At 38.3% G+C, this 27,961-nt stretch overlaps 1 protein-coding gene across 4 annotated transcripts in view; it reads right to left on the reverse strand.

Annotated features, from left to right (window-relative positions):
- The window catches only part of LOC146005192 (uncharacterized), a 58,846-nt gene extending 33,682 nt beyond the window's left edge, over positions 1–25,164 (reverse strand). For 3 of the 4 annotated variants that reach the window (XM_083144231.1, XM_083144232.1, XM_083144230.1), the window contains exons 1-4: positions 24,979–25,164; positions 19,106–19,288; positions 2,553–2,620; positions 1,891–1,980 (exon numbers count right to left, since the gene is read on the reverse strand). In XM_083144231.1, the coding sequence (XP_083000357.1) occupies positions 1,891–1,980; positions 2,553–2,620; positions 19,106–19,280 (333 nt within the window). In that variant the 5' untranslated portion in view covers positions 19,281–19,288; positions 24,979–25,164. The remainder of the gene's footprint in view (positions 1–1,890; positions 1,981–2,552; positions 2,621–19,105; positions 19,289–24,978) is intronic. The other variant, XM_083144233.1, reaches the window with a different exon arrangement.
- Between the last annotated feature and the right edge of the window lie 2,797 nt (positions 25,165–27,961).

The following is a 27,961-nucleotide window of genomic DNA, read 5'->3' on the forward strand; positions in this document are numbered from 1 at the left end:
GTGCGAAACCAGTAATACGTCAGGATGATGAAAGAAAACCTTCGTAAGCACTGCTACATTAAATAAGGTGAAGTGAGCCAGAAGAGTAATAAAATTCCAGGAGCAAATTTGCGATATTAGACAAAAATCGTATGTATAAATGGAGCCTATTTGTTTTCATGTTCCTTCAGTTTGTCTAACAAAATGCCTTACTTCGACGTCCGACAACTATCGGACGGCGACATCTGCTCCCATCCCCTCCATCTGTTGACAGTTCTGTTCCCTTACTACTCCCATACAGACAAGATAAAATTATAATTCAATGCATTTTTCAAGTAATATTTAGAGGCTTAACACATTCTGCTGCCCCTCCGGAACACTAATAGTTGAGGACGAAACTTAGCAACAAGATTTCCTGTTCCCATGCAGTTCCATAATGAAGAAAAAAAAAGTCAATCAAGACAAAATTTCCTGACTTTTTTTGACACCTAAAATTCCCTGACTTCTCCCAGTTTTCCAGGTCTGTCGCCACCCTGATGTATTACTGCCTCTCACCCCCCTCCCACACACACACACACAAATATATTAACAATATAAAGGGTATATGTGATTCAAATTTATAAAAAAATATAATTCAATTCAATTAAACAATGTGTGCATATAATATTTTAATCTAAATTGCGGAGTTTACATTTGCCATTTCACATACTCAAGACTCTAAATACATTCACAAACATAAGTCACAAATGTTACGGGATATAGTAACCTACGAAAAATTGTTAATTGCATAAAAAATTCAAATTGAAATTTACATAATCAACTTCAAGATATCTTGCAATAATCTTCCGTTTGTTCAGCAAAGGACACTAACAAAGCAAACTAGTTGAGAGAATTAAGTTTGATTTTTCATTCAGCTTTCTTATCTTTTGTTTTCCTTCCTCGGTAAAAATAAAAGCTAAAATAAAATCTTGCCTCAAGGCATTAATAAATATGTATAAATTCAGTGGGATTTGTATTAATGAAAGTTGCAATTTTTCACGTCTACGGAGAAAAAATCACGTAGAATTCATGCATAATTCCAGGAGCCAACAATTCACGCATAATTCCCAGAATTCAAGGAATTCCCGGTGAGTAGCCACCCTGCTATTATGACCAGATTTTTATAAAACATGCATTTTGCAATTTACAGCATCCTCCATGATTAGCACTTACTTAATAAAAAAAAGAAACACTGTAAAGAAGAGCAATCTGAAAATACTTATATAGGATTTTTTTTTTTTTTGCAGCAACTCAAAATATAGTAGAAGGTTGAACTCATATTGTGTTGTAATGGTTACCACAAGAGGGAAGAAAGTGGAAACTCAAAAGCATCCTATAAGTTTCAGTTATAAATTTCAAACTCATTGACACCTACAAAAATGCATCAGAACTCCCAATCTTTAAATTTACACCAACACCCTTACACCAATTGTTTAGCCAAGAAATTAGCTGGTTGGGTTCATGACAGTAGCATGTTATACTAAATAAACTACAACTTTGATCTCATGCTGTTGTACTATTATAAGGAGACTAATTGCTACAAATTTAGAATGTACATTCCCAACTGTCTTTACAGCCACCCAAGCAATATCCAATATGAACACATAATGACTAACATGCCGTTTACAATTACTCCAAAACTACCCCCCCCCCCCAACCTTTTTTCTGGACCTAGGATTCAATCACGTGACAATACAGGACAACAGGGGGGGGTGAGGAAACAAAAGCGATTGAAACCAAGAACATAGGACCATCCCACACAGAGGCACAAGTTCTACAAAAGGTAAACATTATCGGGGAACCCATCCTCTACGCTACAAGCAAACTTTACGTAACTGCGGTGACAACTAAAAAGAAAGACAGCCCCTGTACCTGGTCATAGCCAGTCCTCATTCTCTTGCGTGGGGAATCAGAAGGTGATCTGTGATGATTATGTTCCCGAATAGGGTATCCTCCGGAATCCTGCAAAGGCAGAAAGGGACGTGTTGCTATTCTTGAAAAGCCTAATGCTGAAACTAACATTATTACTTTTTTGATAAAAAGAAAGCATGCCTGTTTCCATTATGACAGCCTTCAACAAGGACATTTTCACAATATCCATGCATGAACTTAGTACATCTCTTCACTTTATGAATTGTACCTGATTGGAAAAGACTGGCCTAAAAACTTGCAATATTTACTATAAACAAATAAATGAAAAAAATCAGGTCCTTTTGATTTATTTTTGGGGGAGCTCGTAAGTGGAAACTTGTGATAAATGTTACTATTTCCTCCCCACACACAACAGGCTGACAAATGATACTGAAGAATAACAATATGGAAAGTTTCAAGTATTGATAAGTATTATCAATCTGTAAAACTTGAAAGCATCAAGTTTTCCCAAAACTTCACCAATTCATATGCATTACTATTACTGCCTATATTAACATTAAATCGCGATCACTCAAAAGTAGTAACTAAAGAACATAATTCTTAATCTTTCAGATTAAAAAAAAATTAAAATGTTACAAGATTTGCACTACAACTGCACTAACCTGACGATATCTTCTAAAACTTGAATCTTCACCACCACGGCCACCTCTGCTACCATATCTTTCATTGCCTGTAAATAAACACAACATAGTTTGCTTATTGGGACTTATGTAGAAGGATAAGCACTACAGATTAAGTATCATCACAATCTATTCAACATTTCATATTGATCAAGTTTGAGTACCATTATGCATTTATGTTGAAATATTATTCGTACATTCAGAAATTAAGGACACGAGAACCAACGGGCATTTTATCTATTCAGACATCATGCCTTCATGCCAGCTTATTCAAGTTCCTTTAATAGATTAATGAAACTTTTGTGCAGTGAATAAGTTTGTTTTAGCCTCAGATCGGCTAACCAAGGCTGCACCTACAGTTTAAAGTGAGATCCACACTACTGTGCAACGTGCTTCTACTGGGGATTTAATGTGGGACTCCTTGATTTCAAGGCAAACATGTTAACACTACACCTAAAGGAAGATCTTTGGTGGGATAGTAATAGTCACATTTATTATATTGCTACACATCACATGAAACGTGAATATTTGGAGTAAGTTTGTTATTTGTTTGGTGCTTGCCGATTGGTTGGATGAAGGACTACCCTCACGGTGTTTCTACCTTCTTGAATTGTTTTCTGGTATAGCATATGAACAACTTTGAAGATGGTGCAGTCTGATGCTTAAATAGCACAAAAGCACTCTTAGAAGCTAGCAACTTATTTTTCTGAGAATTTGGACACAAAGGAGAAATTGGAATGAATCTAGCACTGTTTCACAATTATTAACTTTAAAAAAAATTAAATCATCAATATGAAAAGATAATTCAGTAATCATTTCAGACAAAAAATCAAGACAGCAATATTATGATACATGAAATAATTCTTGAAGCTTTCCTGGCAGCAAATATTGAAGAGGTTTACTCGGGCAATCAGCCAGGGATTTCCAGATAAGACTTCTGGCCTTTTGAGAGCTAACGTCACTCATCTTTGGGATGTTCAATCCTGAAATCACCTGGCTAATTCCCTGAGAAAACCTCTTCATTATGATACTTGTTTGACAACACACTGATCATCATCTCAGTTTAATTTCCTAATAACACAGGGTTAGGGTTCTTTTGATTTTTTCCAAATTCTCCTAGGCAGAAAGACTAATTATCATAGAATTTTGGCAATCATTGTCACACAAAATTTGAACCTTCCTTAAAGTAATTAGCGGATTTTACCTTATGCAAGCATGCGTGCTACCAATGGAAAAGGCATTCTCCGTTGATAGAAGGTTGAATTCAAAACTTTTGGCCACGATCAGTAGTAGAAAGCATTTACCGATCTTATTTTAATGCTAAGAGAACTAAATCTGACCCACCCAACTACGAAAGCATGTATTGGGAAGTGACAAACCAGTGTCAAGGAAACATGCAGTAAGTAATCGCTAAAACTCCGCAGTATGTGTTAACAGACTTAAATCGAAATTGAACCATGTAAAAGTTGATTACGTAGCACAATGAACTTGCAGTAAAACAAAAGGAACATGGGCCGAACACAGTATCAAACCATGGATTGAAAACAGGATTCTTCCTGGATTTCAGTCTGCACTCCTCTCCAGCTACATATTCAAAAGTCATGTTAAGGTCTAAAGGCTTTGGTGATGAACTACTGCACTAATTAAACTTGTACTTTTCTTCTGTAGTGGCTAAACTTATCATTACTTAGCTATGAAATGTGATCTTAGAACATTTTATTAATAAAGATTGGATTGAAGGTAATTAATTCTTGGATGGAAGTGAGCTTGCTAAACAAGGCTTAACTGGTAACAACATGAATAAGTATGCAATATATTTTAATATATAGCTGTCTCTACCATACTCCTGCAGATTTTAAAATTCGGCTAGCATACTTACATTATATCATGATATACATGATTCAGAAAATAGACCAACACTATAAAACACATACTGTACTTGTTATGTAAAAAAAATGTAATGGAAACTTCTGTAATCCAAACTCTACATTTCAATTTTTTTTTTTTTAGAACTGGAGTTAAAAAATTCAGCCACGAGGTGAAAAATTTCTACCCCTCGTTGTAGCAGTCTTTTTTCTTCTTTCCACCAGATCAGGGCTAAACTATGTAGAATTTCTGAAGAAAAGATTAGTGATGAGTCCAGATAAAATTTACTGAAACTGAAAACTAATACGAATATGAGGCTTTACTTTCTTGGAATACAGAAAACAGATTCTGTTCCATGTTGGGATATATTCCAGTTTGCAATTGGCATTATGTAGATGAATATTGCTCCATTGCATTGAGAGTCCTAATTAGGATGTCAGAGGGAGACTTACAATTCTCCAAAAGTTATTTGATAGCCCTGAAAGATTTCTAAGTAAGAAATTGTTGTTAATGTTACAACATATCAAACTTTATAACTGATTCCTTTGACAGACAAGATTTACATTCTTGATTATCACATTAAGTCACAAACTATACTAATCCAATATATTAATAGAGAACCAGGTGTAAAACTCAAATATGAGGAATACTGTTACAGAATATTTATGATTCTGCATGTTGAAATTGGAAGCAGAGAAACTTTGCTTCTCAGAGATCATATCGAGTTATTTTATTGCGAATATTTTTGAGTGATAATATGATGAACGGACACTCACAAACACCCACGCCCAAGCCGGGATTAGAACCTGGGACCCCTGGCATTGTAGCGTTGTGTGCTAAGCACTCCACCACAGGGGCTGGCTTAACTTTTAGTATGACATTGAGATTTGGTATAGTGGTAATATCATGGAGTTCCTTTCACAAAAAGGACCAGGCCTTTGATAAAATGCTTATTCATGTCCCTGGGAAATGTAGTGTATTTCTTTCAAGAGATTGTAAGGTTAAAATTCTAGACATATACTGCAATGATAGCAATCAGATAGCATGCAAAAGGCACATAAACCAGACAGGTAGCATAGTGAACACATTCCTTATTTGACCAATTACTTTGTTAGATTCTGACAACCACTTTACATACAAACTTAGCAAACATAAATGATAATTACTTCTCCATTTGAAAACCCACGTAACCAGCAAGTGCAAGGTACAGTACTTTGGTAGTTCCACGAGATCCATTAATGAAAATACAGAAGCACATAACAGGTGGAAAAAAATCTCAGCCCACCACCAGAATTGTTGAACACATCAAATAAAACTGTCGCACAAATACAAATGCAACCACCAGAAAGTCAGGTGGAAAGTCGGGATAAACCCAGGGTCGTCTTCCGCTGCCCCCCCAACATCAAAAACATCTTGGTCCGGAACACTCCCACCCCATCCACACCACTCCCCACAGCTCACAGGTGCAACAAACCCAGATGCAAGACCTGCCCCATACTCATCACCTCCCCCACCCTCCCGATCCCCACAGTGGCAGGCGAGTTCACCCTTCACCCTAAGGGTTCAACCGTTTTATTTTTTATTTTTTTTGTTACTTACTTGTTTTCTGATTTTACTTCTGCTTTGAATATAGTACCCTGCTTCGGCTTGCGAGCTCTGGGTTTATGGTACCAGACCGACCAGTCACTCGTAAGTCTTAAGTTAGCTAATTTGTGAAACAAGAAATAAACCACTGATATCTAATTTTACCTTGTATTGGAAAAAATACACCTTAAAATCCAATAGTCACTACATTTTACAAAACCGTGATATCAACTTTTCTTCTAATGCTGTTCTTGTGCCAGAGAATGTGATGAGGGATTAAAAAAAATATTTTAGCGACGCTCGTATCAAGTTTTAACAATCGCGGGAAACTCGCAACGCGAAGTCCGACGGCACTACTCCAAACCGAGGAAATCTCTTTCGCGCCGAGAAAGTTAATGTTACTCCTTTTCTGTTACCCACCGCACTGTTCTCGTCCTTTTAGCATCACTCGCCCCATTGCAACTTTAAGACTGTGATTGGTCTTAGCATAATCACACCAGGCAATGTTGACCAATAGCATTCAAGTTCTTACCCGCCTAGCGACAGCTTCTATTGCGCCACTATGCAAAACCCGCTCACTGAAATCCAACACTCTTCCTACGCACTATTCCTGTTCCTTCAAATCACCCTTTCGTCCTACGTGTGCGTTATTTTACGTGACCCAAAGTAATCGGTCACAATCTGCCCCTCCCTGGGCAAAAATAAAAATTTCGAGTCAAATGAGGAATTTTTATTTCTGTAGGTTGGTCCTAAATGATCAGCTCTATTTACTTTGGTCACTTGACTTCCTCGGTTGGTCATTCACTTTTTGAACATTCCTCGTATAATCACTACACACGCATCATCATTCTCTATCACCACATTGTGTTGGCAAAGTTTATATTTAAATTTGACATTTATTTTATACAGCACAAAATATAAAAGTATAAGCGATAATATAAAAGTACAAGAGATTATACAATATTAGGTAAATCCCTTATTTTCCACCATCCTTTATCCTTTGAAGTAGTACATTGTTTACCTAATAAGAATTAATACATAATAATATATCAAGTTCTTATGAAACACATTTCTCTAAATACATCAATAATATAACAAATACATAGGAACCTATATTCCAATTTTTATCTAAAATATAAAATTATCTTCTTCTTCTTTTTTTTTTACATACAATAAGTCGACAACACCCTTCCTTTCATTACACTTAAAAAAAGCATTTCACATTTTTATCCTAAAAATTAACCTTTAAACATATTAACATTTATTCAAGCAACTACACTACACTTTTCTAATCAACTACTTACTAAATATTCTTCGAATTCTCATTGAAAGCTCTAAAACTTAGTACCTTCTAAATTCAAATGAAAAGTATGTTTTGGTTTTTAAAACCTAGCCTATTACATTGGTAACATTCAATTTTTTACAGTACTCAATTTTCTTTTCCCTTGAACATCTCCATAACTTCAGGTTTTCTACATGTTGGTCAGTTACCAACTCCTCAGTATCACAATCTAATAGATCAAAAACTCCATTTCTAGTTTGTTTCATACAATAATAAGGCCCTCTAAACAAGTCAAAATATTTAGCAATCTTTTTATCAATTAATGAACTATGCTTATGAGTCTTCAAAAATACTAAATCACCTTCTACAATTTCAGTTCTACCTACTTCTTTTTCAGCATGTCTATCTACAAATTTCTGTCTTTTTTCACAAGTTTTGACTTTCACCATTTTTAGTTTATTACTCCAGTTGACATTAATTTCATTTTCCATTCCAAATGTAGCTTTCAAATTTCCATCAATCTGTTCATTTAAATGTACTGAGACAGGAGCTTCTCCTAAAGTTTCATTTATGGAATAATTCAATAAGTTAACAATTTTACTAACATACAACGGCCAATCTTTATGCATGTCTTCACAATATATTCTCATGAGTCGGTTAATCTCCTGGTGAGCACGTTCTACTAAATTGCTTTTAGGATGATAACTGCTACAGTAATATATCTCAACACCAAACTCTTTCATTTTCTGTTTGAACTGTTTACTAATAAAACAAGACCCTCTATCGCAAATCAATCTTTTCGGTATGCCCAAATGAACAAAGTAACAATTAACCAGCTTATCCAGAACTTTTTCTGTAGTAGCGTTTGGTATAGCGTAAGCAACTAAATACCTAGAAAACCCATCCAACACTGTTAACAAAAATTTCTCTCTACGAGGCCCAGTAGGCAACTGGCTTTGCAAATCTACAAATACTTGCTCCCTTACGGTATTAATGACATGCATACCCAATTTGGCTTTAACAGGGTGTTTATCTGGTTTAGTTTTAGCACAGATAACACAAGTCATTTATCCAATTTCTCACATCCTTTCTCATCCCTCTCCAAACAAATGATTTTATCAGTCTATTTACTACTTTATCAACACCAAAATGTCCACATTGATCATGATAAACCTTTATCACATTAGCTACAAAAAATTTTGGCAAACACAATCTCCAATTTTCCAGAAAATGGTAATTTCTAGTCAACAGAACACCCTCTTCTAGTTTATAAAATTTATTTACATTTATTATTCTTGATCTCATAACATTTCCCTCTACATTTTCCAAAATACTAATGATTTCCCTCAATCTCTCATCTTCCCGTTGCGCCTGTTTTAATTGTTCCTTAGAAAAAGGTAAATTTTCAAGTTTCAAGTTACCAATTGTGTTAACAAACACTTTTTCTATTTCAAATTCCGGGTTGTTTCTTGACAATAAATCAGATAAATTATTTTCCACTCTTCTAACATAAGTTACTTTAAATTTGTGTTTTCCTAATTCTAACGACCATCTACACAATCGCAGATTCCAGTGTTTAGCGGAATTCAGCCATTGTAGTGCTTTGTGATCAGTTAAAACCTCAAACTCCAGACCTGATATATACATTTCAAATTTCTTGATGAAAAATAACACTGCTAGACATTCTAATTCAGTAATGCTGTAATTTTGTTCAGCTTTAGTCAATTTTCTACTTACATAGTGTATCACCTTCTTACATTCACCCTCCATTTGAAACAAATAACCGCCAATAGCGACTGAAGATGCATCACAACTAATATAGAATTTTTTGTTAAAGTTAGGGTGACATAACATGGTTTCATTAGCAATTACCTCTTTCATTTTATCGAAACTTGCTTGTTCTATGGCTCCCCATTGCCATTTCTTATTTTTATGCAACAAATCAGCTATAGGAGCTATAATATTGGAAAAATTAGGTACAAATCTCTTCAACCATGTGAAACTTCCCAGTAACTTCTGTATCTCCTTTTTGTTTCTAGGTTCTTGCAATTCTAAAATGCTTTTTACTTTTTCAGGATTGGCCCTCACACCAGAACCAGAGATAAGGTGTCCTAAGAACATAACTTCCTTCTTACAAAATTCTGTTTTTCTTAACTTAACTGTCATTCCAGCTTCGTGCAATTTTTTCAATACAATTTGCAAATGTTTTACATGATCTTCAAAAGTACTATCAAAAATTAATAAATCGTCAACATATATTATACAAAATTCTAACACATTTCCCAAAACATGATTCAAAGCACTAGTAAAGGCAGAAACGCCTGTCGTAATTCCAAAAGGTAATTTCTTAAATTTGTACATTTTCCCCTCAAAAATAAATGCCGTACATGCCTTACTATTTTCTGTAAGTGGTATCTGAAAATAACCTGCCGACAGATCAAGGGAGGTAAAATACGTCTTTCCATTGAAATTTAACAAAATCTCGTCTAATTTAACTACTCTGTTTTGTTCTAGTCTTATCTTTTGATTGGTTGCACGAAAATCTACCACAACTCTTTTTTCATCACTTCGAGGCTTAGGCACTACCAAAAGTGGATTTAAATATGGTGAGTGACCCAATTCTACAATATCATCTTTCTGCCACTGCTCAATTTGTCCTCTCACTTCATTTTTCAATGCATAAGGTACAGAATAGAATTTTCCCACAACTGGTTCATCGTCTATTAACTTGATATTATATGTAAACTTATTACAAGTGCCAGGTCTATCAGAAAAAAACATCTATTAGAAGAGACAACGCATCCAATAACTCCATCTTTTGTTTACTAGTTAATTCTTCAGAAAATTGTATTCGTTCACGCAAATCATTCATTGTAGCATCTCTTTGGTCTTTAACTTTCGTAGTTAGCAACACTTCAGCTCTCTCAGTATATTTCAAACAATCATCTGTCTCCACTTGTACGCGACTCACGTTGGCTTCCTTTTCACATTCTTCTTCATATTGTGTGGGTAAAAACTTAATAACGTTTCTTCCAACTTCTGTATTAAAAAAACATCTTCTTTTCTTGAAAGTCTAACACCCCTTCTATTGTAAACAAAAAATCGCTTCCTAATATCACTGGTAGATTAAGATCTTTAACCACTACAAACTCCATCAATAATTCAGCTCCTCCCAGGTTAAGTATAGTCACTGTTTTTCCTAGAACTCTAGACTTCTTTTTTCCTGTGTAGTCAATCAAAATTAAATTATCTACTTTTGTTAATGAAGGTCTTGTCACCTCAGATGTGACCTTTTTCCATGTCTTCTCGGACATTATCGAAATCATACTTCCGGTGTCTAGTAAGCATGTCACTTGAAGTTTATTGACCTTAGCTTTCACGCAGACTGAATGTTTAATCTTTCTTCTGTTAGCCGAACTATTCAAAATTTCTTCATTAAATGCACTATCTTCATCCACTAAATCTTCATACCACCTCACGTCAATTTCACACACTTGTAATAAACTCTTTTCTAAAAGCATTACAAATTCTCTCATTGCTAGTTCATTCCAATGCACCAAGTCTTGTCGATAATTATAACCATTTCCCATCGTCTTCTCATATTTATCTAAGTTAATTTCTCCATTATCCTTCAAAAACAAACTATCTAGGCTGAGCACTTGAACTTTTTCTCTTTTTCCCAACTCTTTAATCACTCTGTTAAAGAATGTAAGTTTTTTCCAATGATCATAACTGCTATCATTCGCCACTGCAGGCACAGGAGGAACCGTACACAAAACAATCTCTTCACTCTTATTCTCCAATAAGTCTACTAACTCTACGTAGGATTTCTTAAAATCTTCCTTTTTTCCTCGTTTTAAGACATCATTTGTACCTATTAAAACTAACACTTTATCGAACTTAATGCTATGTTCTATTTTCCTTAATTTTTGTAACAAGTCATCAACTTTACACCCACTCTCACACAAACCGACATATCTTCTTCCTTCTCCGTTAAATTTCACTGATCTGTTTAACACAACGTTCGCAAATCTCACTAATTGACTGTCTCCCATCAATTCATAATCTTCAAGTACACAATTTTTCTCAACTTTCTCCACTGCTGTTCTTTGTATACTATTCTTGCACTGATTAGCACTAAAACTCACTTTATTATCTTCTTTCTTAAACTTATTCAGAGTTTCATCTTCCACTGATTTTTTTGATTCGAAGTCAACTATAGTTGGTGAGGTGCAACTTTTTCTTTTACCAGGCTGTCCCAGAAGTCCTGCACCATCAGCACACTGAGCTACAAGAGGTGAAGTTTGCGAGGGTAGGTAGCGCCACTGGTGAAAGGCTGTTGGCAGGCATAGAGGACAGGTTCGTGGGATCAAGTGAAGGCACGCACACCATGTGTAGCGAGTGTTCCCGTGAAGTTAAAGTGGGCACGATGAGTGAGGACCAAATTGCACTTCGTGCAGTGCTACGTTTTCTATGGAAAAAATGACTAACAGCAAAAGCGGCAGCGGAGAAAATTTGTCGTGTGGAGATCGAAGAAGTGGTGAATCGATTGACAGCTTCCCGTTGGTTTAAAAAATTCGCTTCAGGTGATCTACGCCTTGCGGACAAGGCCCGCACGGGGTAACCTCCGATGGACATTAACAAGTCTCTGCAGGATGCTGTGAATGCTACACCACAATCCAGCACACGTGTGTTAGCAAGACTGGTTGGGGCATCCAAATCGACAGTAAACCGTCGCTTGCATGACATGGATTACACCAATAAACAGCCCCGACAAAGTCCGCAGAGCTGACAGAGGTGCAGGCCCAGCGCAGAGTTGCAATTTGCCAGACATTGTTACAAAACCCGCATGATCTTCGTTTTTGGAGGAGGATTGTGACAGGAGACGAGAAGTGGGTGTCTCTGAAAACCCTGATACACGTAAACGGTGGGTGAAAAGAAGACAGGAGGCCATCGCCCATGCGAAACTGGACAGATTTGGGAAAAAGGTCGTGCTGAGTGTGTGGTGGAATATTGACGGGATTGTCCATTATGAGTTTGTTCCAGAAGGTCATGCTGTAACAGGTGAACTGTATTCTGAACAATTACGCCGAGTGTATGCCATTCGGAACGGGAAATACCTGGCATTAACTAGGAGGAAGAGGTTACTGCTGCAAAATGACATTGCTCCCAGTCACCGGTCTCGAAGAGTGACCAACACACTAGCTGAGCTTGACGGATTTGAGTTGTTACCTCATCCCACCTATAGTCTGGAAGTTGAACCATCGGATTACGGTTTGTTTTGCTCTCTCTCACATTTCCTGTGTGGTTGGCACTTCAATTCATGTGATGAGGTAAATTCTGCCTGTTCTGAGTTTTTCAATTCTAAACCTGCCACCTGGTATCGCCATCAGATTGAACTGTTTACGCAGAGATGGGTGAAGGTAATTGAACATGGAGGCCTGTACTTTGCTGAATAAAGTCTGTCTTTGTTTCTGATATTCTGTGTTTCATTTTCGCCAATGTATGGTGCAGGACTTCTGGGACAGCCTGGTACTTCCATTTTCCAGTTTATTTAGTAAAATACGAAGACTATTCCCGACTTTCTCAAAATTAGGAACACATTCACTACACAAATCACTAGGAGACAATTCCTTATTGTTAACTTCCTCCAAAAATGTTTTCAACTCGCCTACTTTAGTTACTAACTTCTCCTTCAATGGAGGCTCATGAACTTCAGCTTTCACAACTAATATATCATTCATTTCTTTCTCGGGGTTATTTTTACTATTTTTCACTACATCACTGTAAATAAACTTTTGATTTACTATCGTCTGTCCGTTATCAGTTCTATTTTCGGTTCTTATTTTATTAGCCACTATCCGAGAACAATCACGTGACTCTTCCATTACTCGTTTTTTGAACTAGTACGGCTTGCGGTAGAGTTATTAAAACCTTGGCCATTAACCGGTACATTTCTAGAAATTTCCTTTCCTTCCCTATTTGCTAAACTATTTCTAGTTTGATCTTCCTGTCTTCTCTCAAAGTATTCATTTCTTCGAGGTGTCGGCGAGAAACGAGCTTGCTGTGCAAATCGCCCTTGGTCAGGAAATGGCGCTGTTCTAACATTAGTAGTTACACTTCCATTATTTCCCAGTGGAGTTATTCTATTTTGCCCATAAAAATTTCTAGCGTTTCTTTTGACTTCTACGTTCCTCACAGCATATCTCCCTTCATTCTGCCTGGCTCCTCTCACTTCCCCTCTTCTTTCTTCTGTCATTCTTTGTCCTGAGTTTTTCTGTCCAGCCCACAAAATTTCATGCCTTCTTATAACGTCTGCGGCCGAATTCAAAGTTTTGCATTTTGCTGCCAGCAACATTTCTCTTAGTCTAAAAGGTAACTGATTAGCGACCAAACTAACACACTTGTCTTCTGAAAGTGAAGATTGTAGCAATTTCAACTGTCTCACATTATCCCAGTAAAATTCTTCGATCGCTTTTCCGCGTCCAGGTATAAATTTTTGCGTTAATATCTGTCAATTTTGTAGATTTCACATCTTCAGATTCAAACTTCCTTAAGAACTTCTTTTTGAAGTGCTCATAATCACTGTACTTAGACTTAGTTTCTAAGAACCATAACTTTGCTGTCTTAGTTAACACAAAAGGAAGTACATGTAAATACTGATATTCCTTCACTCCCATTAAAGTTAAACTTTCCTCGAGATCTTGCAAGAATTCAGACGGTAGCAAGTCGTCCATTTCACCCGAGAACTTTTTCAACTTTGTTATATCACTATATTTGATAGGGCTTTCTTTTACTTTCTCTTGCTTTCTCTTTTCCTTTCTTCTATTACTTTGTTTCTTCCTTCGATACGTTTTATTATAGGAATCGGAGTCTTCTGAGCTGGCACTCGTGGAAATATGTATCTTACTCCTAGCACCTTTCTTCAAACTTTTTTCATCACTTTCATCACTACGAGACGACTCGCTTTCTTCGTCAATATCACTCACTCTTTCTTTCTTAATCACCCTTCGTACTGGTAGTTTAACTACACTTCCGCTAGACTTTTCTACACTACGTCTATCTCTACGACCCCTACTTTCACCGGCAAATTTCAAAACTTTCTCTACACTTTCATCCGTCATTTCTTCATTTCTTTCAAAAACTAACCCTTTAAAACGCTTCACTTCTTCCTTAAGAGCATCGATTCTGTTATGTATTTCTCTCTCACTTTCTTTCAATTTCTTTTCAAACACTTCAACACTTTCTTCGTTATTCCTTTCTAACAAAAGTATTCTTCTTGAAATAACCTGAACCTCATTCTCTATCTCTCTTTGTTGCACTTTCGACAATTCATTTTCACTTCGCAGATTATCACATTTCAATTCAAGGTCACCTCGATTTATTTTACACTTATTTTTAACATTACTCAATTCTTCCACTTCTATCTCTAATTTTCCTTCTGACTTTCCCACTGCAATTCCAATTTCTTTCTTCATCTCTTCATGCGCCTCGTTACACCATTCACGATGCAACCGCAACTCTTCCCTAACACTTTCCACACTAACTATTTTACTTTCTAACACTTGAAAATGCTCGATCATTTCATTCTTATCTTCTTCACTTTGTTTCACCATACATTCTAACTTCTCGTTTTGTTTTTCAAATTTCGCATCCATTTTCTCGGAGTTCACTAACAACCGTCGGAGCATTTCCATCACATTTGCATTAGTCATATCATCCCTTTTCTGATCTTCCGACACTACATCCTCCCCCACGGATTCATTTTTCTCCGCGCCACTGCACTTTGCACATGTAAACACTTTTCCCTTCTCATTCACAAAAGACTCGAACTCAACATCAGTCATACTTTCACATGATTTATGCTTCCAAAGTTTACACTCGCTACATTCTATGCTTCCATCTTCGCTCAGCATCTTGCCACAACACTCTAAAGTAATGTCCCAGTTAACTTCAGGGCAACAGACTTTCTTCTAGCCATTTCTTTTTAATTAAAACACAGCACCACAACACGCAGGACAAAAAACATATCGCTCTCCTGGCTAGTCGATGCACAACGTCACTTTTCCTCCAGCTGTGATCGAGCACAACAAGGTCAACAAATATAAACAATCAAAACTATCTGCCTCCTCTCAAACACTGACAGTTTATCCAACTCACTAGGAAATGTAAGGCTCTTCCCCGATGAATTTAGGAAATTTAGAAGTACATTTTGGATAATTTAGAAATTTAGTGAGATTAAAACTAACTTTCCCGGGTTTCGAAGGCACCAATTTCAACAGTTTTTTTTTTTTTTTTTTTTTACTATTTTTTTTTTTACTTCTGCTTTGAATATAGTACCCTGCTTCGGCTTGCGAGCTCTGGGTTTATGGTACCAGACCGACCAGTCACTCGTAAGTCTTAAGTTAGCTAATTTGTGAAACAAGAAATAAACCACTGATATCTAATTTTACCTTGTATTGGAAAAAATACACCTTAAAATCCAATAGTCACTACATTTTACAAAACCGTGATATCAACTTTTCTTCTAATGCTGTTCTTGTGCCAGAGAATGTGATGAGGGATTAAAAAAAATATTTTAGCGACGCTCGTATCAAGTTTTAACAATCGCGGGAAACTCGCAACGCGAAGTCCGACGGCACTACTCCAAACCGAGGAAATCTCTTTCGCGCCGAGAAAGTTAATGTTACTCCTTTTCTGTTACCCACCGCACTGTTCTCGTCCTTTTAGCATCACTCGCCCCATTGCAACTTTAAGACTGTGATTGGTCTTAGCATAATCACACCAGGCAATGTTGACCAATAGCATTCAAGTTCTTACCCGCCTAGCGACAGCTTCTATTGCGCCACTATGCAAAACCCGCTCACTGAAATCCAACACTCTTCCTACGCACTATTCCTGTTCCTTCAAATCACCCTTTCGTCCTACGTGTGCGTTATTTTACGTGACCCAAAGTAATCGGTCACAAGGGCACCTGCCACTCATCCAACCTAATTTACACCCTCATCTGTCAAATCTGCGGAAACTTCTACATAGGCGAAACCTCCACCCCCTTGAACCTAAGGATTAATAATCACCGTTCCTCCACCCAAAACTCCGATTTCACTGTTGCCATCCACACCAACAGCCATAACACCACCTTCAATAACTGCTTCCGTGTTGCCATCATCCATCTTTTACCCCCCCCCCCCCCCCGCTCTGACACATCTTTCCGCAGGCGCTGGGAAAGGGCCTACATCAGGCATGCACGCCACTATACCCCCCGGACTCAACCTAGCCAACCAGTAACACTTTCCTCTCCTCCCCAAAATTACCCACCCACCTTACAGTAAACACTGGTGAAAGTACTTCTCGTGATCTATCAACTGTTTCTGGCAAAACACTGATCGTAGAGACGCTACGGTCAGTATTCTGTGCCTCTTCTCGTAGCGATCTTTCTTCTTCAACTTGAAAATGCGACATAGATCGCGAAATATAGAATAATTTCTCTTCGTGTGGTAAGTGTTTACTGTCTCCTTCATTAGTGCTTATCCGCCCTTCTGGCACCTTTTCTGATCCTATTCCTGTGTTTTATATATATATAAGGAGGGCCAAAAGGGCTAAGTAAAAATCAAATAAGGTAAAAGGAAACACTCACCGGACAGTAGGAAAATTCAACATTTTCGCTAATTTATAGCATCATCGGTGTGAGAAGAAACAGAAGACGGAACCGGAAGTTGGGGTCCTGCAGAGTTGCCAGGTCCCCATTGAAGAAGAAGCGGTGCGTAGAACGAAAAAAACACTGTTTCGTCACCAGGCTCGTCGTAAACTGTGAGTGTGTAGGATGAGTTGGGAGGGAGGGCGGGAGGGTGGGTGAGGGTTGGGCATTACTGGGTGGCCTTGTTCAGGCCAGGTGGAGTGGTTGCACTCATGGCCGATATATAGGCCCTCTCCCATCTTTTGCGAACAGAGGTGTTGGCTGGTTGGGGGTAGGAGGTGGATGATCGCTACCCGGAAGCAGTCGTTGAAACTGATGTTGTGGTGGTTGGTGTGGACGGCGACAGTGAAGTCCAGGTTGTGGGTGGAGGAGCGGTGGTTATTGATGCGGAGGTTGAGGGCCGTTGATGTTTCCCCCAGGTAAAAATCACCACAGATGTTGCAGGTGAGGATGTAGATAAGGTTTGAGGCATGGCAGGTCCCTTTGGGATTTGCCAGTGGCCGTGTGCACCTGGAGGGTGTGAGAAGTGATGAGGATGGGACAGGTCTTGCACCTGGGTCGGTTGCATTTATGGAAAGGGGGGTGTTGGATGTGTGGTGAAGGAGTGTTGTGGAGGTTAGGGGGGCGTTTGGGTTTGTCGGGAAATATGTTTTTGGTTTCGGGATCACTGTGGAGGATTGCCCAGGGTGGTTTTCAAACGCCCCCCTAACCTCCAAAACATCCTGGTCCACAACACTCCTTCACCACACATCCAACACCCCCCTGCCCATAAATGCAAGACCTGTCCCATCCTCATCACATCCTCAGAATGTTGAATAAATATTTCAAGCACTTTATGATGACTAATTTTAAGTTGTGGTCTGGGGATCTGCAAAAACTATACGGTACTTAAAGAGGATCCAAGATAAATAAAAGGTTAAAGAACTGCTGTTATAGCTAATTTGAGGAACGCATATTAGTACTATAATCCATGCGGTCTTAGAAAGATCGTTTCGCGGGCTTGCAGCAGACGACAATATGGGGGTGTGTCAGCGAGAACCAATCAGGTCCGCGAATGAGCGAGCCCGGTTGCCACAGCTAACTCGCTGCGCCCTTCTGGAAGGGTGAATGACCTCTGCCTTTTGCTACCTCGGCCTGTTTGTTCGGCTGAGGAGCAGACGACACGAGAGTATCGGCAATAGTGTGCGAGCGACGTCTGCTGTTAGCCCGCGAAACGCTCTTTCTAAGACCGCATGGATTATAATGCATTGAACACAGGCATTGATGATTCAATTGAACATGTACTTCAAGTTTACATAGTTAACTTTGTGGGTTAAAGGAAAATGTAAGTACAATGATTAATTCATTGATTGATTGAGTTGGTGTTTTAAGTCCACTTCACGCACAGTAAGGCTAATGGGGACTGGACCTACAGTTTAAAGTGGGATCTGAACCACTATGTGCCTCCACCGGGTATCGAACTTGGAACCCCTTGATTACAAGGCGGCGATGCTAACAATGCACCATCGAGGTAAGTATAATGAAAAAAATAATTTTGTGTGTTTGTGGGTACAAGGTAAATGCATCTCAACATTCTTCACAAAACAATAATATTTTGATTTAGTTTGTTTTAAGTCCACTTTATACACAGTAAGACTAATCTGACCTGGACCTACAGTGTAAAGTTGAATCTGAACCACTATGTGACTCCACCCGGTATCGAACCTGGGACCCCTTGATTTACAGGGTGACAATGGTACCATTGCACCATTAATAATAATAATTCTTGGACTGTTTTTAACAAAGTAAATATTTCTGCTATTAATAAAGCAGCATTCAAATGGTGACCAAGACAAAATTTATTGCGTAAGAAATACACTAAAAACTTATGTTTCCATCCTCCAACAGGGTCTTTTTCAGACAAATTCATTGTGAATCTTTGTCTGAAGAAGACCGTTATAGGGTGCAAACAATAAAATTTGTCTTTGTCAGCATCTGAATGTTTTATTAAACACGGAAACAAGGTTTAACACTTAATAAAAGCAGTACCGAAAATCAGTATCGGCAGCACCAGCAATAAATAAAACTCCCATTGTTCTGCGAGCATTACTAAATCTAAACACTTACCAGAAGCATATCTATTTCTTCCATCAAACCCCGCAGAATCTTTGTACCAGTTGTATCGGCCTCTTGAGGGCCCACTAAAGCCACCCCTGGATCTTCCACCACCACCACCTCCGACCCAGGTTGAACCACTTCCCCTGTAGGAACCTCTCATGCCGAAGCCTCTACCTCGTGTCATTAAGGAATCTGGAAATAAAAAACATGTATTCCTTATGCTTGCATGTGTTTCATTTAGTCTCATTTATAAATTCAACTAATTTTTTTTAATAAGATTTTCTCCAAAACATGTATTCTTGTCAGAGATATTGAGAGTAGAAATACAAATTCTATGGAAGAGGAAAATGTAATTGAATGATCTTGTTTTAGTTTTGTTGGCATTGGGAATGCTTATTTAAGTGCTGCCTATTCCTTATTTATATTCTTCTACTCAAAGTGGTATTATTCTGGTTTGTATTCTTGTTGCTGCCCTTGTCATTTCATTTACTTATTTTTTTGCCCAGCATTATCTTGAATTTAAAATTAGGCTTGAGTAGTTTAAGGCCCGACTGCATAAAGCAGTTGATCCTCGATTAGCCAGTAAAATTGATCTGCAGTCACGCTGAACTCTGATTTTGTGTTCTATAAAAGTTGAACTCAGATTAAGTCCTTGCGATCTGCGGTCAAAGTTGACCAACGACTTTTCTCCGATTAGCAGACATTGACCGTAGTTCTGAAAGTTCTGTATATGTTCTGAAAGTGAAGCAATGGGACCATGCAAAACAAAGTGCCATGTTTCCTTACAAAATCAATCGAACTTCTTCAGTACAATATCAGACAAAAATGTCGTACCATGAAATCTGAAAAAATAGGTTGCATTTCAAGCCCTCATTGGTTTCAATTTTACTTCAGAATGTTTGACAAAATGCCATACTTTGGTGTTGGACATCTGTCCGATGGAGCCTTAGTGGGTACACCCCCCACCCCCAGAACTTCTCTGGTTGACAACTACAGCGCATTTGGTTTAGCCTGAGCGCTGGCATGCTCAAAGCGGGAAAGGTTTGTCCTCTGCAGAGGATGTCACGTGACTCATAGGAGCAGTGTTGCAATACGCAGAGGTTAGAATTCTACTAGACAAAAACTGGCAAAGCTATATGCGGTTGTCTCATTAAAAAAATACTAATCTAAAGTAGCACGCTCTCCTTCACGATCGTGAAATTCATCAATTGCTCTACAAATAACACATTGTCAAATTTGTCCACATCACTTTCAAATGTCTTTCTTCTGCGCGGTTTTTTTAGGCGTTACTTATCCCTTCCCAGTTACTTTGTAGCGATCATTTTAGTTTCCAAGTTCTTACTGACATATCAGTAGCTGCGGAAACACGCTTTTGCACTTGTTTCATGTTCAACGCAAGACTACCGTTGAGAGGAAGAGGGGGAGGAGGAGGATTCCTCTTTCGCCAAGGAGTTTAATCAATGGGGGTTTCACCGACAAAAAGAATCTCTGGCATTCTTTTCCTTGAACTATCACCTTCTCAAATATAAGTGCCGTAAGTACAGAACACACCTACCAATAAGCTCTTAAGTCAGATTATGGATATAGGTAATTGTTAAGGCAGTTAGCAACTCTGCTCGCAGTGGAACTCTTGCATCGTCAGGCTGATGGCAGGCTTCTGTGCAACCGAAGGCCAGAACTCGAGCTAAACCGAACGGCCTGTACACTCCCTCATTACTCCCATACAAACAAGAGAAAATTATAATTCAGTACATTTTTAAATGTGATAATTAGAGATTCGTTAAATGTGCCAGTCCTGCCTGGCAGGTTCAATGCATCGCATCTACAGTTCAAAGTAACATTTGTCGATAAAGACAAAATTCCCTGGTTTTCCAGGTCTGTCGCAACCCTGGTTTTCTTGTTGATATCATTGTAAAACTTGCATTTGGATGAAGAGGGAGTATACAAATATTACCATTCCGTTTTACCGCATCCAGCCAAGTGTCATTGCAATTCAATTTTGTCCGCAGAATGGAACAGAGCATGTAACTTTGACTGTAGTCTATATATCTACTGCTTTATGAACCGAGCAAGTTGCATTTTAGTTAGTAAAGCTTTCTCTCCTCTTGATATATAAATACATATCTAATGTTATTTCAAATATTATTTGTTTTGGGCATAATTTACATCAGAGAGGACAAACGCCATTGTTTTTTCAATATTTCTTTCCATTCGGGGAAAGTGCAAACACATTTTACATTTCACAATGTAGGCTATTCAATTAAGTGCAAGGAAAATTCCGTATACTACTTACAGGAACTAATGGTCCACCTGTAACACGTTATCATAAATATAATAAACATCTCACATGAACAATAGATCCAAATCAGAGTATAAGAAAGTTGTTATATCTTTTTCTAGCATTAAAAAGAAATACAACTTTCTTTTAAAAAATCTACTTATGCAAGCATATTTTCTCCCCTTTGCAACCGAGAACCGATAGTTGCTTTTGTTGTCAATGACAAATCATCCACGTGGAACTTGCACAAGCAATAAATGGCCGTTGAGTATCTAATTTACGTGATTTTACTAAATTTGCAACATTTTCGTCTATTTACTACATCCAGCACCTCAGATTTATTCTTTATTCAAATATTAAATACATGCATTTTCCGAAACAGACAGTAAAATGTTTGCTGTTCAGTGTTGGACCATTGGCAACATGACAGGCACACTAGCGACATGTCTGGATTTGCCACGTTGCCAAACGGATTTCTTTGACCCAAGATCAGGATTTGATCCAAGATCGACAGCTTTATACGTGATAGAAGCTTCAACTTTGTTCACTACCAGATCGTGTAGGTCAAATCTGATCTCCAGTTAGTGATGTTTATACAACCAGCCCTAAGTAGAACATTAAGTTGTAGATTTAATAGTGATATATGTAAGTTTCCTATTACAATCATACCGACCGGTTGTATAAACATCACAACCTGGAGATCAGATTTCATCTATGATTCGGGAATGAATAAGTTCAAGCTTCTATGATGTTGTATAAAGGTAACTTGATTTGTTGATCTTAGGTCAATTTTTTTTTTTTGGCAACATGGCAAAACATTCATAAATCTAGATATATATCGCTAGTATGCCTGGGAAGTTACCAACTGTTCAACACTGAAAAGCAAATGATTTAAAGTTGTTTTCGATAAATGCGTGTATTTACTATTTGAATAAAGAATAAATCTGAGCTGCTTGATGTAGTAAATTTTCATACATACTGCAAATTTGTAAAATCATTTAAAGGCAAAATTTTCATGCCTGTCAAACTTATTTCTTCAATTTTACAGGAGAAAGTACTGACCGAAATGAGTTTCTGTATACTTTATGAAGGTCTCTGAAGTGTTTTTTCCACTATACCTGCCGCAAAATTAGTTTGGTATTGAGAGCTGAAGGAACACGCGTCACGGTGTTGCCATATCATGCGGTACGGTACGCAGTGCAGCCTTCTGATGCCGTGTCGAGGAAAACTTATGAAAAAGAACAACAATGATGAAATGTGTTATTGTTTTTCGAGGAAATGATGACAACAATGATGAATGTGTTATTGTTTTCTCTCTTCATTTCCATCTCCCTTACAACATGAACGAATTAACGAAACAAGCATTGTTTACAGGTTACCTTTTCAATCCATTCTGAAAATATTGAATATATACACTTTCAATAATCATTTCTTTCCGAAGTCGCTGTTAAAGTCTGCCCATCTTTCAATTATACCGCAACTGAATTGCACAAAGTCCAGTTGGTGAGGCGTCTGACTTTTACGCGGGAGACCCACGGTGGTGTGTGGAACTCTTTCAAATATCCTTAGCAGGCCTCCCCGATGGGGTAGTGGTAACGTAGTCGCCTTGTAATCAAGGGGTTCGATACCCGGTGGAGGCACATGGCACAGTGGTTCGGATCCCACTTTAAACTGTAGGTCCAGTCCCGATTAGCCTTCCCGTGCATAAAGTGAACTTAAAACAACAAATGAATCAATCAATGAAATATCCCTAGCGGCTCCGGAGTCGACTCAGCCCAAATGAGTACCTGGGGCAAACCTGGGATAAAGGCAGTTGGTGAACCACATCACCGCATCACCTCCATAATATGGTCGAGGTCGAGAACGTGTGGAGCCCTACCTCCACATCCCCATATGCCTCCATACTTTATTTTGCGTCCATTATTTGTTTTTGTATGAGAATCCCAGATATTTTATGACTGTCCTTAAAGATGTTTTCCCACAATAATCACTCGATATGTTGAAAATTGAAGATATTGTCATGAAAAAAACGAAATGCCACCTTCAAGAATCCTTAGCAATGCAGAATACGTAGGTACCAATGTGAAAAAGAAGAAAATAAACGAATTTCGGACGTTTGGCGGTTACTGAAATTTTAATAAATTAAATACAAGGCTATTTATTGCTGATGCGAGTTCCATGTGGATGATTCGTCATTCAGGACGAAAGCTACTAACGGTTGCAAAAGGTGGGACATTCGTCCCTGTAAGTAACCTACGGAATTTTCCTTCGTAGAGGTTTCTGTGGAATATGCAGGAATTCTTCTTGTACTTAACTGAATAACCTACGTTTTGTAATGAAAATGAGTGCATTTTTCCCGAATGAAAAAATATCTAATAGTTTACTATCCTTCGGACAGATTTCTACAGAAGAAACTACTTACCATAATATGTTCCTGTAGTACTGTCTAACATCCGGAAGGTGTTTTCTGTGATGTGGGAATGTTTCATAGCGGAAATTCAACCATTGACACATAGCCCCACGAACCATTTCCGGGAAGGTTAGGTTACGTAGGGTCACAATAGGTTACAATAGTTAAAAATTGGTTTCGAAAAAAATATGCCTAGCCCCACATACCATTCTCGCATAGCCCCACATACCATTTGCAGAAACGTACGTTCTTCAGTTACAAAACACTTTTTTTAAAAAAAAAAATTATCAAAAAAACGTGAATACACGTTAAAAATGATCCGCGAAGCAGATAGGTAAGTACAAAATACACGTTAAAAATGATCCGCGAAACAGATAAGTAAGTACAAATGTCAAAAATTGACGAAACTCAGAAGTTATAGATGTCCGAAGGATAGTAAACATTTACCAAAATATCGATATGGAAATAAATTTGTTCACCTCATTGTGCATGATCTTTATTATTATGGAAACGGGATTTATGAATTGATTCTCCTACTTTGAATCTTTCAGCGTATATTTACTTGCAACACTTTGCTCTTCATATATTTCCATTGTGGATTTTTCGCCAACAGGCTTGTGCTTCCGAAGAAATTACGTTTAATACCATAAAGTACAACACATTTACCTGGCGTGCACACAACCATCAGACATTCAAGATTAAAAGTAGTTCATTGCATTTCTAGTCTATGTTTTGAGAAGCAGTGAATGGGCTTTACGATAGGCCTACATTCCCTCTTTGCAGCGTGACAATTGCAACAATTCAACTTCAAGTAAGAAACTACACGCCCTTTTTGTACTGATTGCAGACTACTGATCTTGCTGTTAAAAACAATAGAACATTTTGCGAGAACTGTATAAGGCATACAATTTCTTACAAAGTAAATAATTAATTTCTGATTTATCGTAGCTACTGTATATGGCTGTGTAGAGTTCGGCTTTTTCGAGCCTAACAAATCCATTTGTTACAAAGCAATCATACGGAACAATTAAATTGATACATGTCCAATTGAGATAACTTTGGGAATAATTTTCTCTCCTACCTGTATAATGTACAAATAATTGCAGTGTGATGCAAATAATACGAAATTTATTTTGGGAAATTTCCAATGGCGACAGACGCCATCTCAATCACTTTGCCATTTCTGAAACTTACCGTTTCACTTGCAGAAAGTTGCGAAATATAAGCAGAATCAATTACTGCTATACACAATCTTCTTACGCACTCACGTTTAACTTCGTAAGTTATATACTCAAGACAAATATTAAACACGCATTGAATTGAGAAAACACGAAAAGTGAACCGGCGACACAAAAGCAACTGCAACTGTTACCAGGTCTCACGACAGATATCAACTGCAAATCACGTGGAATGATATTCCTGCCTGCCCTCTTCAGAAGGAAATATTTTTTATGGAAAAAATAGTGCTAATATGAATTTCCTACAAGAAAAGTGTCACTATGGAACACTCACACTCGTCTGCTTCACTGGCTTCACCGACGTGATTCAATCATCAACATATGGATTCGGTGGAGATGTCAAAGGGGTGTGGGAGATATCCTCAGTGGCGTGCCCAAGAGGGGGTGATGGGGTATATATCCCCATTTCGCCCAGTATTCCTAAAAAAAAGAACGTCAAAGATAGGAAAATATGACAAAATGAGGGCTGGCTACCAATAAAAAGTATACATAACCACCCGTTTCGAAAATCCTGGGCACGCCACTGGATATCCTGATTGATGTGAACATTCCTCACTTTTAGCTGATTTGTTTTGTCCTCTTGTATCGTGTTGAAGGATGTTGTAGTAGCAGTGATTTATCCACATACACCCATTATCCAACCACAGCTCGAAGTGAGGGGGCTGGTAATTCGCACCTTAGCAGAATTTTCGCTTAGAACCCCCGTAATAAAAGAAAATAAGTTTTGCGGGTTAAGTGATAGAGCAGCCACAGGCTGAACTTCTACCACGAGGACTTCACCAACTTATTTGACAAAAACTGTGTTGATCTTTTAGTTTTTAATGCACATCGCTGTTCGGGCGATAAATTATACAATGCAGTGACCATTAAGAAGTGCTATATTTCAGTTTGGTAAAGTTACGTCAGTTAATATTGCGCATTGTAGCAACTGGTAGCACGAGTGGCTTGAGCGCGAAGAACTGGGTAGGAATTCTACCGCTGTCGTCTGCTTCAGAAGGTAGGAAGGGTCACATGAACCAATCACGTAGCCCTCTGCTCCATACGCTGGTATACGAGAGAGCATTTGCGCGCGTGCTGTAGAGATCCAAGGTTTTTCTCCAGAAAGGCAGTAAGGAATATAGAGTCCTTTACGCCGAACCTGCCCGGCGTCCGGCAAGGGAAGGCAATGAAAAAAAAATGCTAGAACGAGTGTTGTTAGTGGAGCGTTGCAAGCGGATCGCGAAAAATAGCTATTATAATGCCATGAAGGTCAGACATATATCTATGAAATTAGTCAAGATTTACTTTATATTTACAGCATTTACGCATTTTTTAAATTTTAAATCGGGGAACGCCGGGCGTACGGGCGTACTATAACGCTACGCCACTGACACACACACACACACATATACGCCTAAAATTACACTAAGGGAATTGTCGATGTTTCCTGACGCTTTTTACGCCCCAGTTTTGTACCCACCAATACAATAAAACAGTGAGATGGAATGGGGTTTTTTCTTTACCGACTGGACATTTATCGAAGCTTTTGGCCCCCCTAATCCACTCTACCTCTCCCCTCCATGTTCAAGTAAGATGAGTAGGAAACGTGTTTTTGAGCAGGCCATTGGAGGTTCCGTAGCAATAGTTTATCAAGGAATTCTCCCGAGAAATCAATAAGTCTGGCAACACTGCCGTGGCCGCGCTGAAAAGCTCCTTCCCCCTGTCCTTTCCCCCACCCGCCAGCGCGATGAGGTTCTGAGCAGGTTTCTTTCCTTGTGGTTCCTCTATACTGAACAGCCCCTGGGTCTCCACCTGCAAAGGGGCTTTCACTAGGAAGGAAGGTTTTGCCTTTTTTCTTGTGAAACCTTGCAAGAAAAAAAACTGCTATAGGTATAACCAGCAGGGGGGTTCCCAATTTTTTGTTTTGTTTCACGGCACCCTTAGTGTTTCAAGATTTTTCCGTGGTGGCCAAGTCAGAATGTAGGGTTTGACCATTCCTCTGAACTGACATACGTATATGAAAATAATTTGTACACAGGGATCAAACATCCTAGACTCTAGGTCATTCTGCAAAATATCTACTCAGGAAGAAGTATATTGATCATCGGGCCCGTAGCCAAGATTTTATTTCGGGAGGGGCTCATCCCTCATCAGCAGCCACCATCTAAAGACTAAAAAGTGTGTGTGGAGGAGTAGAAGCCCTGAAGATGAATTTCTCAGTATATTACAAATTATTATACAAAATATTTAAATCCTGATAAGGAAATAAAATTAATTACCACTATACACTATTTATATTAGATATTTGTAGGATTTGGCGGGGGGCTTCAGCCCACTTTGCCCTCCCCCTGGCTACGTGCCTGTTGATCATGTAAATAACATAACATTTAACTGCCATTGTGCTGGATTTTAGGCCCTACTGGAATTCCAACAATTATCCTTAACAAAACTGATGACTCCTTGGTTCATCCTTTTTTTTTTTTACTAAATAAATGTTTTTCTCCAGGTATTTTTCACAAACTGTTCCAAGAATGCCAATATGACACCCATCTATAAACCTTGAGACAAATTCTGCGAAATCTTATACACCAACTTCCATTTGGCCATCACTCTCAGCTGTCTGCGAGAAAATAATGAAAGTCGAGTTGCTAAGGTTCATATCCCCTCACATATATGGAACTAGTCTAGCCATAAATAGTGACAAACTTTTGGCTCAGACTGTAGATCTGGTTGTCAAGCTCATAAACCATGCATGGATGTAGTTATAATTACTTTGCGTAAGGTTGGAGAGTAAAGGTTTGTGTAGCTGACATTCCAGAGATTGAGACTGGTAACGTGAAAGACTTGGTTGATTGAGGGTTGGTCGACTTCACATTATACTTAGAGCAGCTATTAATGCAGTGGCAGCTCACATCTCCCAAAATCTCATCCGGAAGCAGGTGATAATGGCATGGGAGCTG

The sequence above is a fragment of the Lepisma saccharinum genome, chromosome 23, assembly GCF_977018435.1.
Source record: "Lepisma saccharinum chromosome 23, izLepSacc3.1, whole genome shotgun sequence".
In the NCBI taxonomy this organism is placed as follows: domain Eukaryota; kingdom Metazoa; phylum Arthropoda; class Insecta; order Zygentoma; family Lepismatidae; genus Lepisma; species Lepisma saccharinum.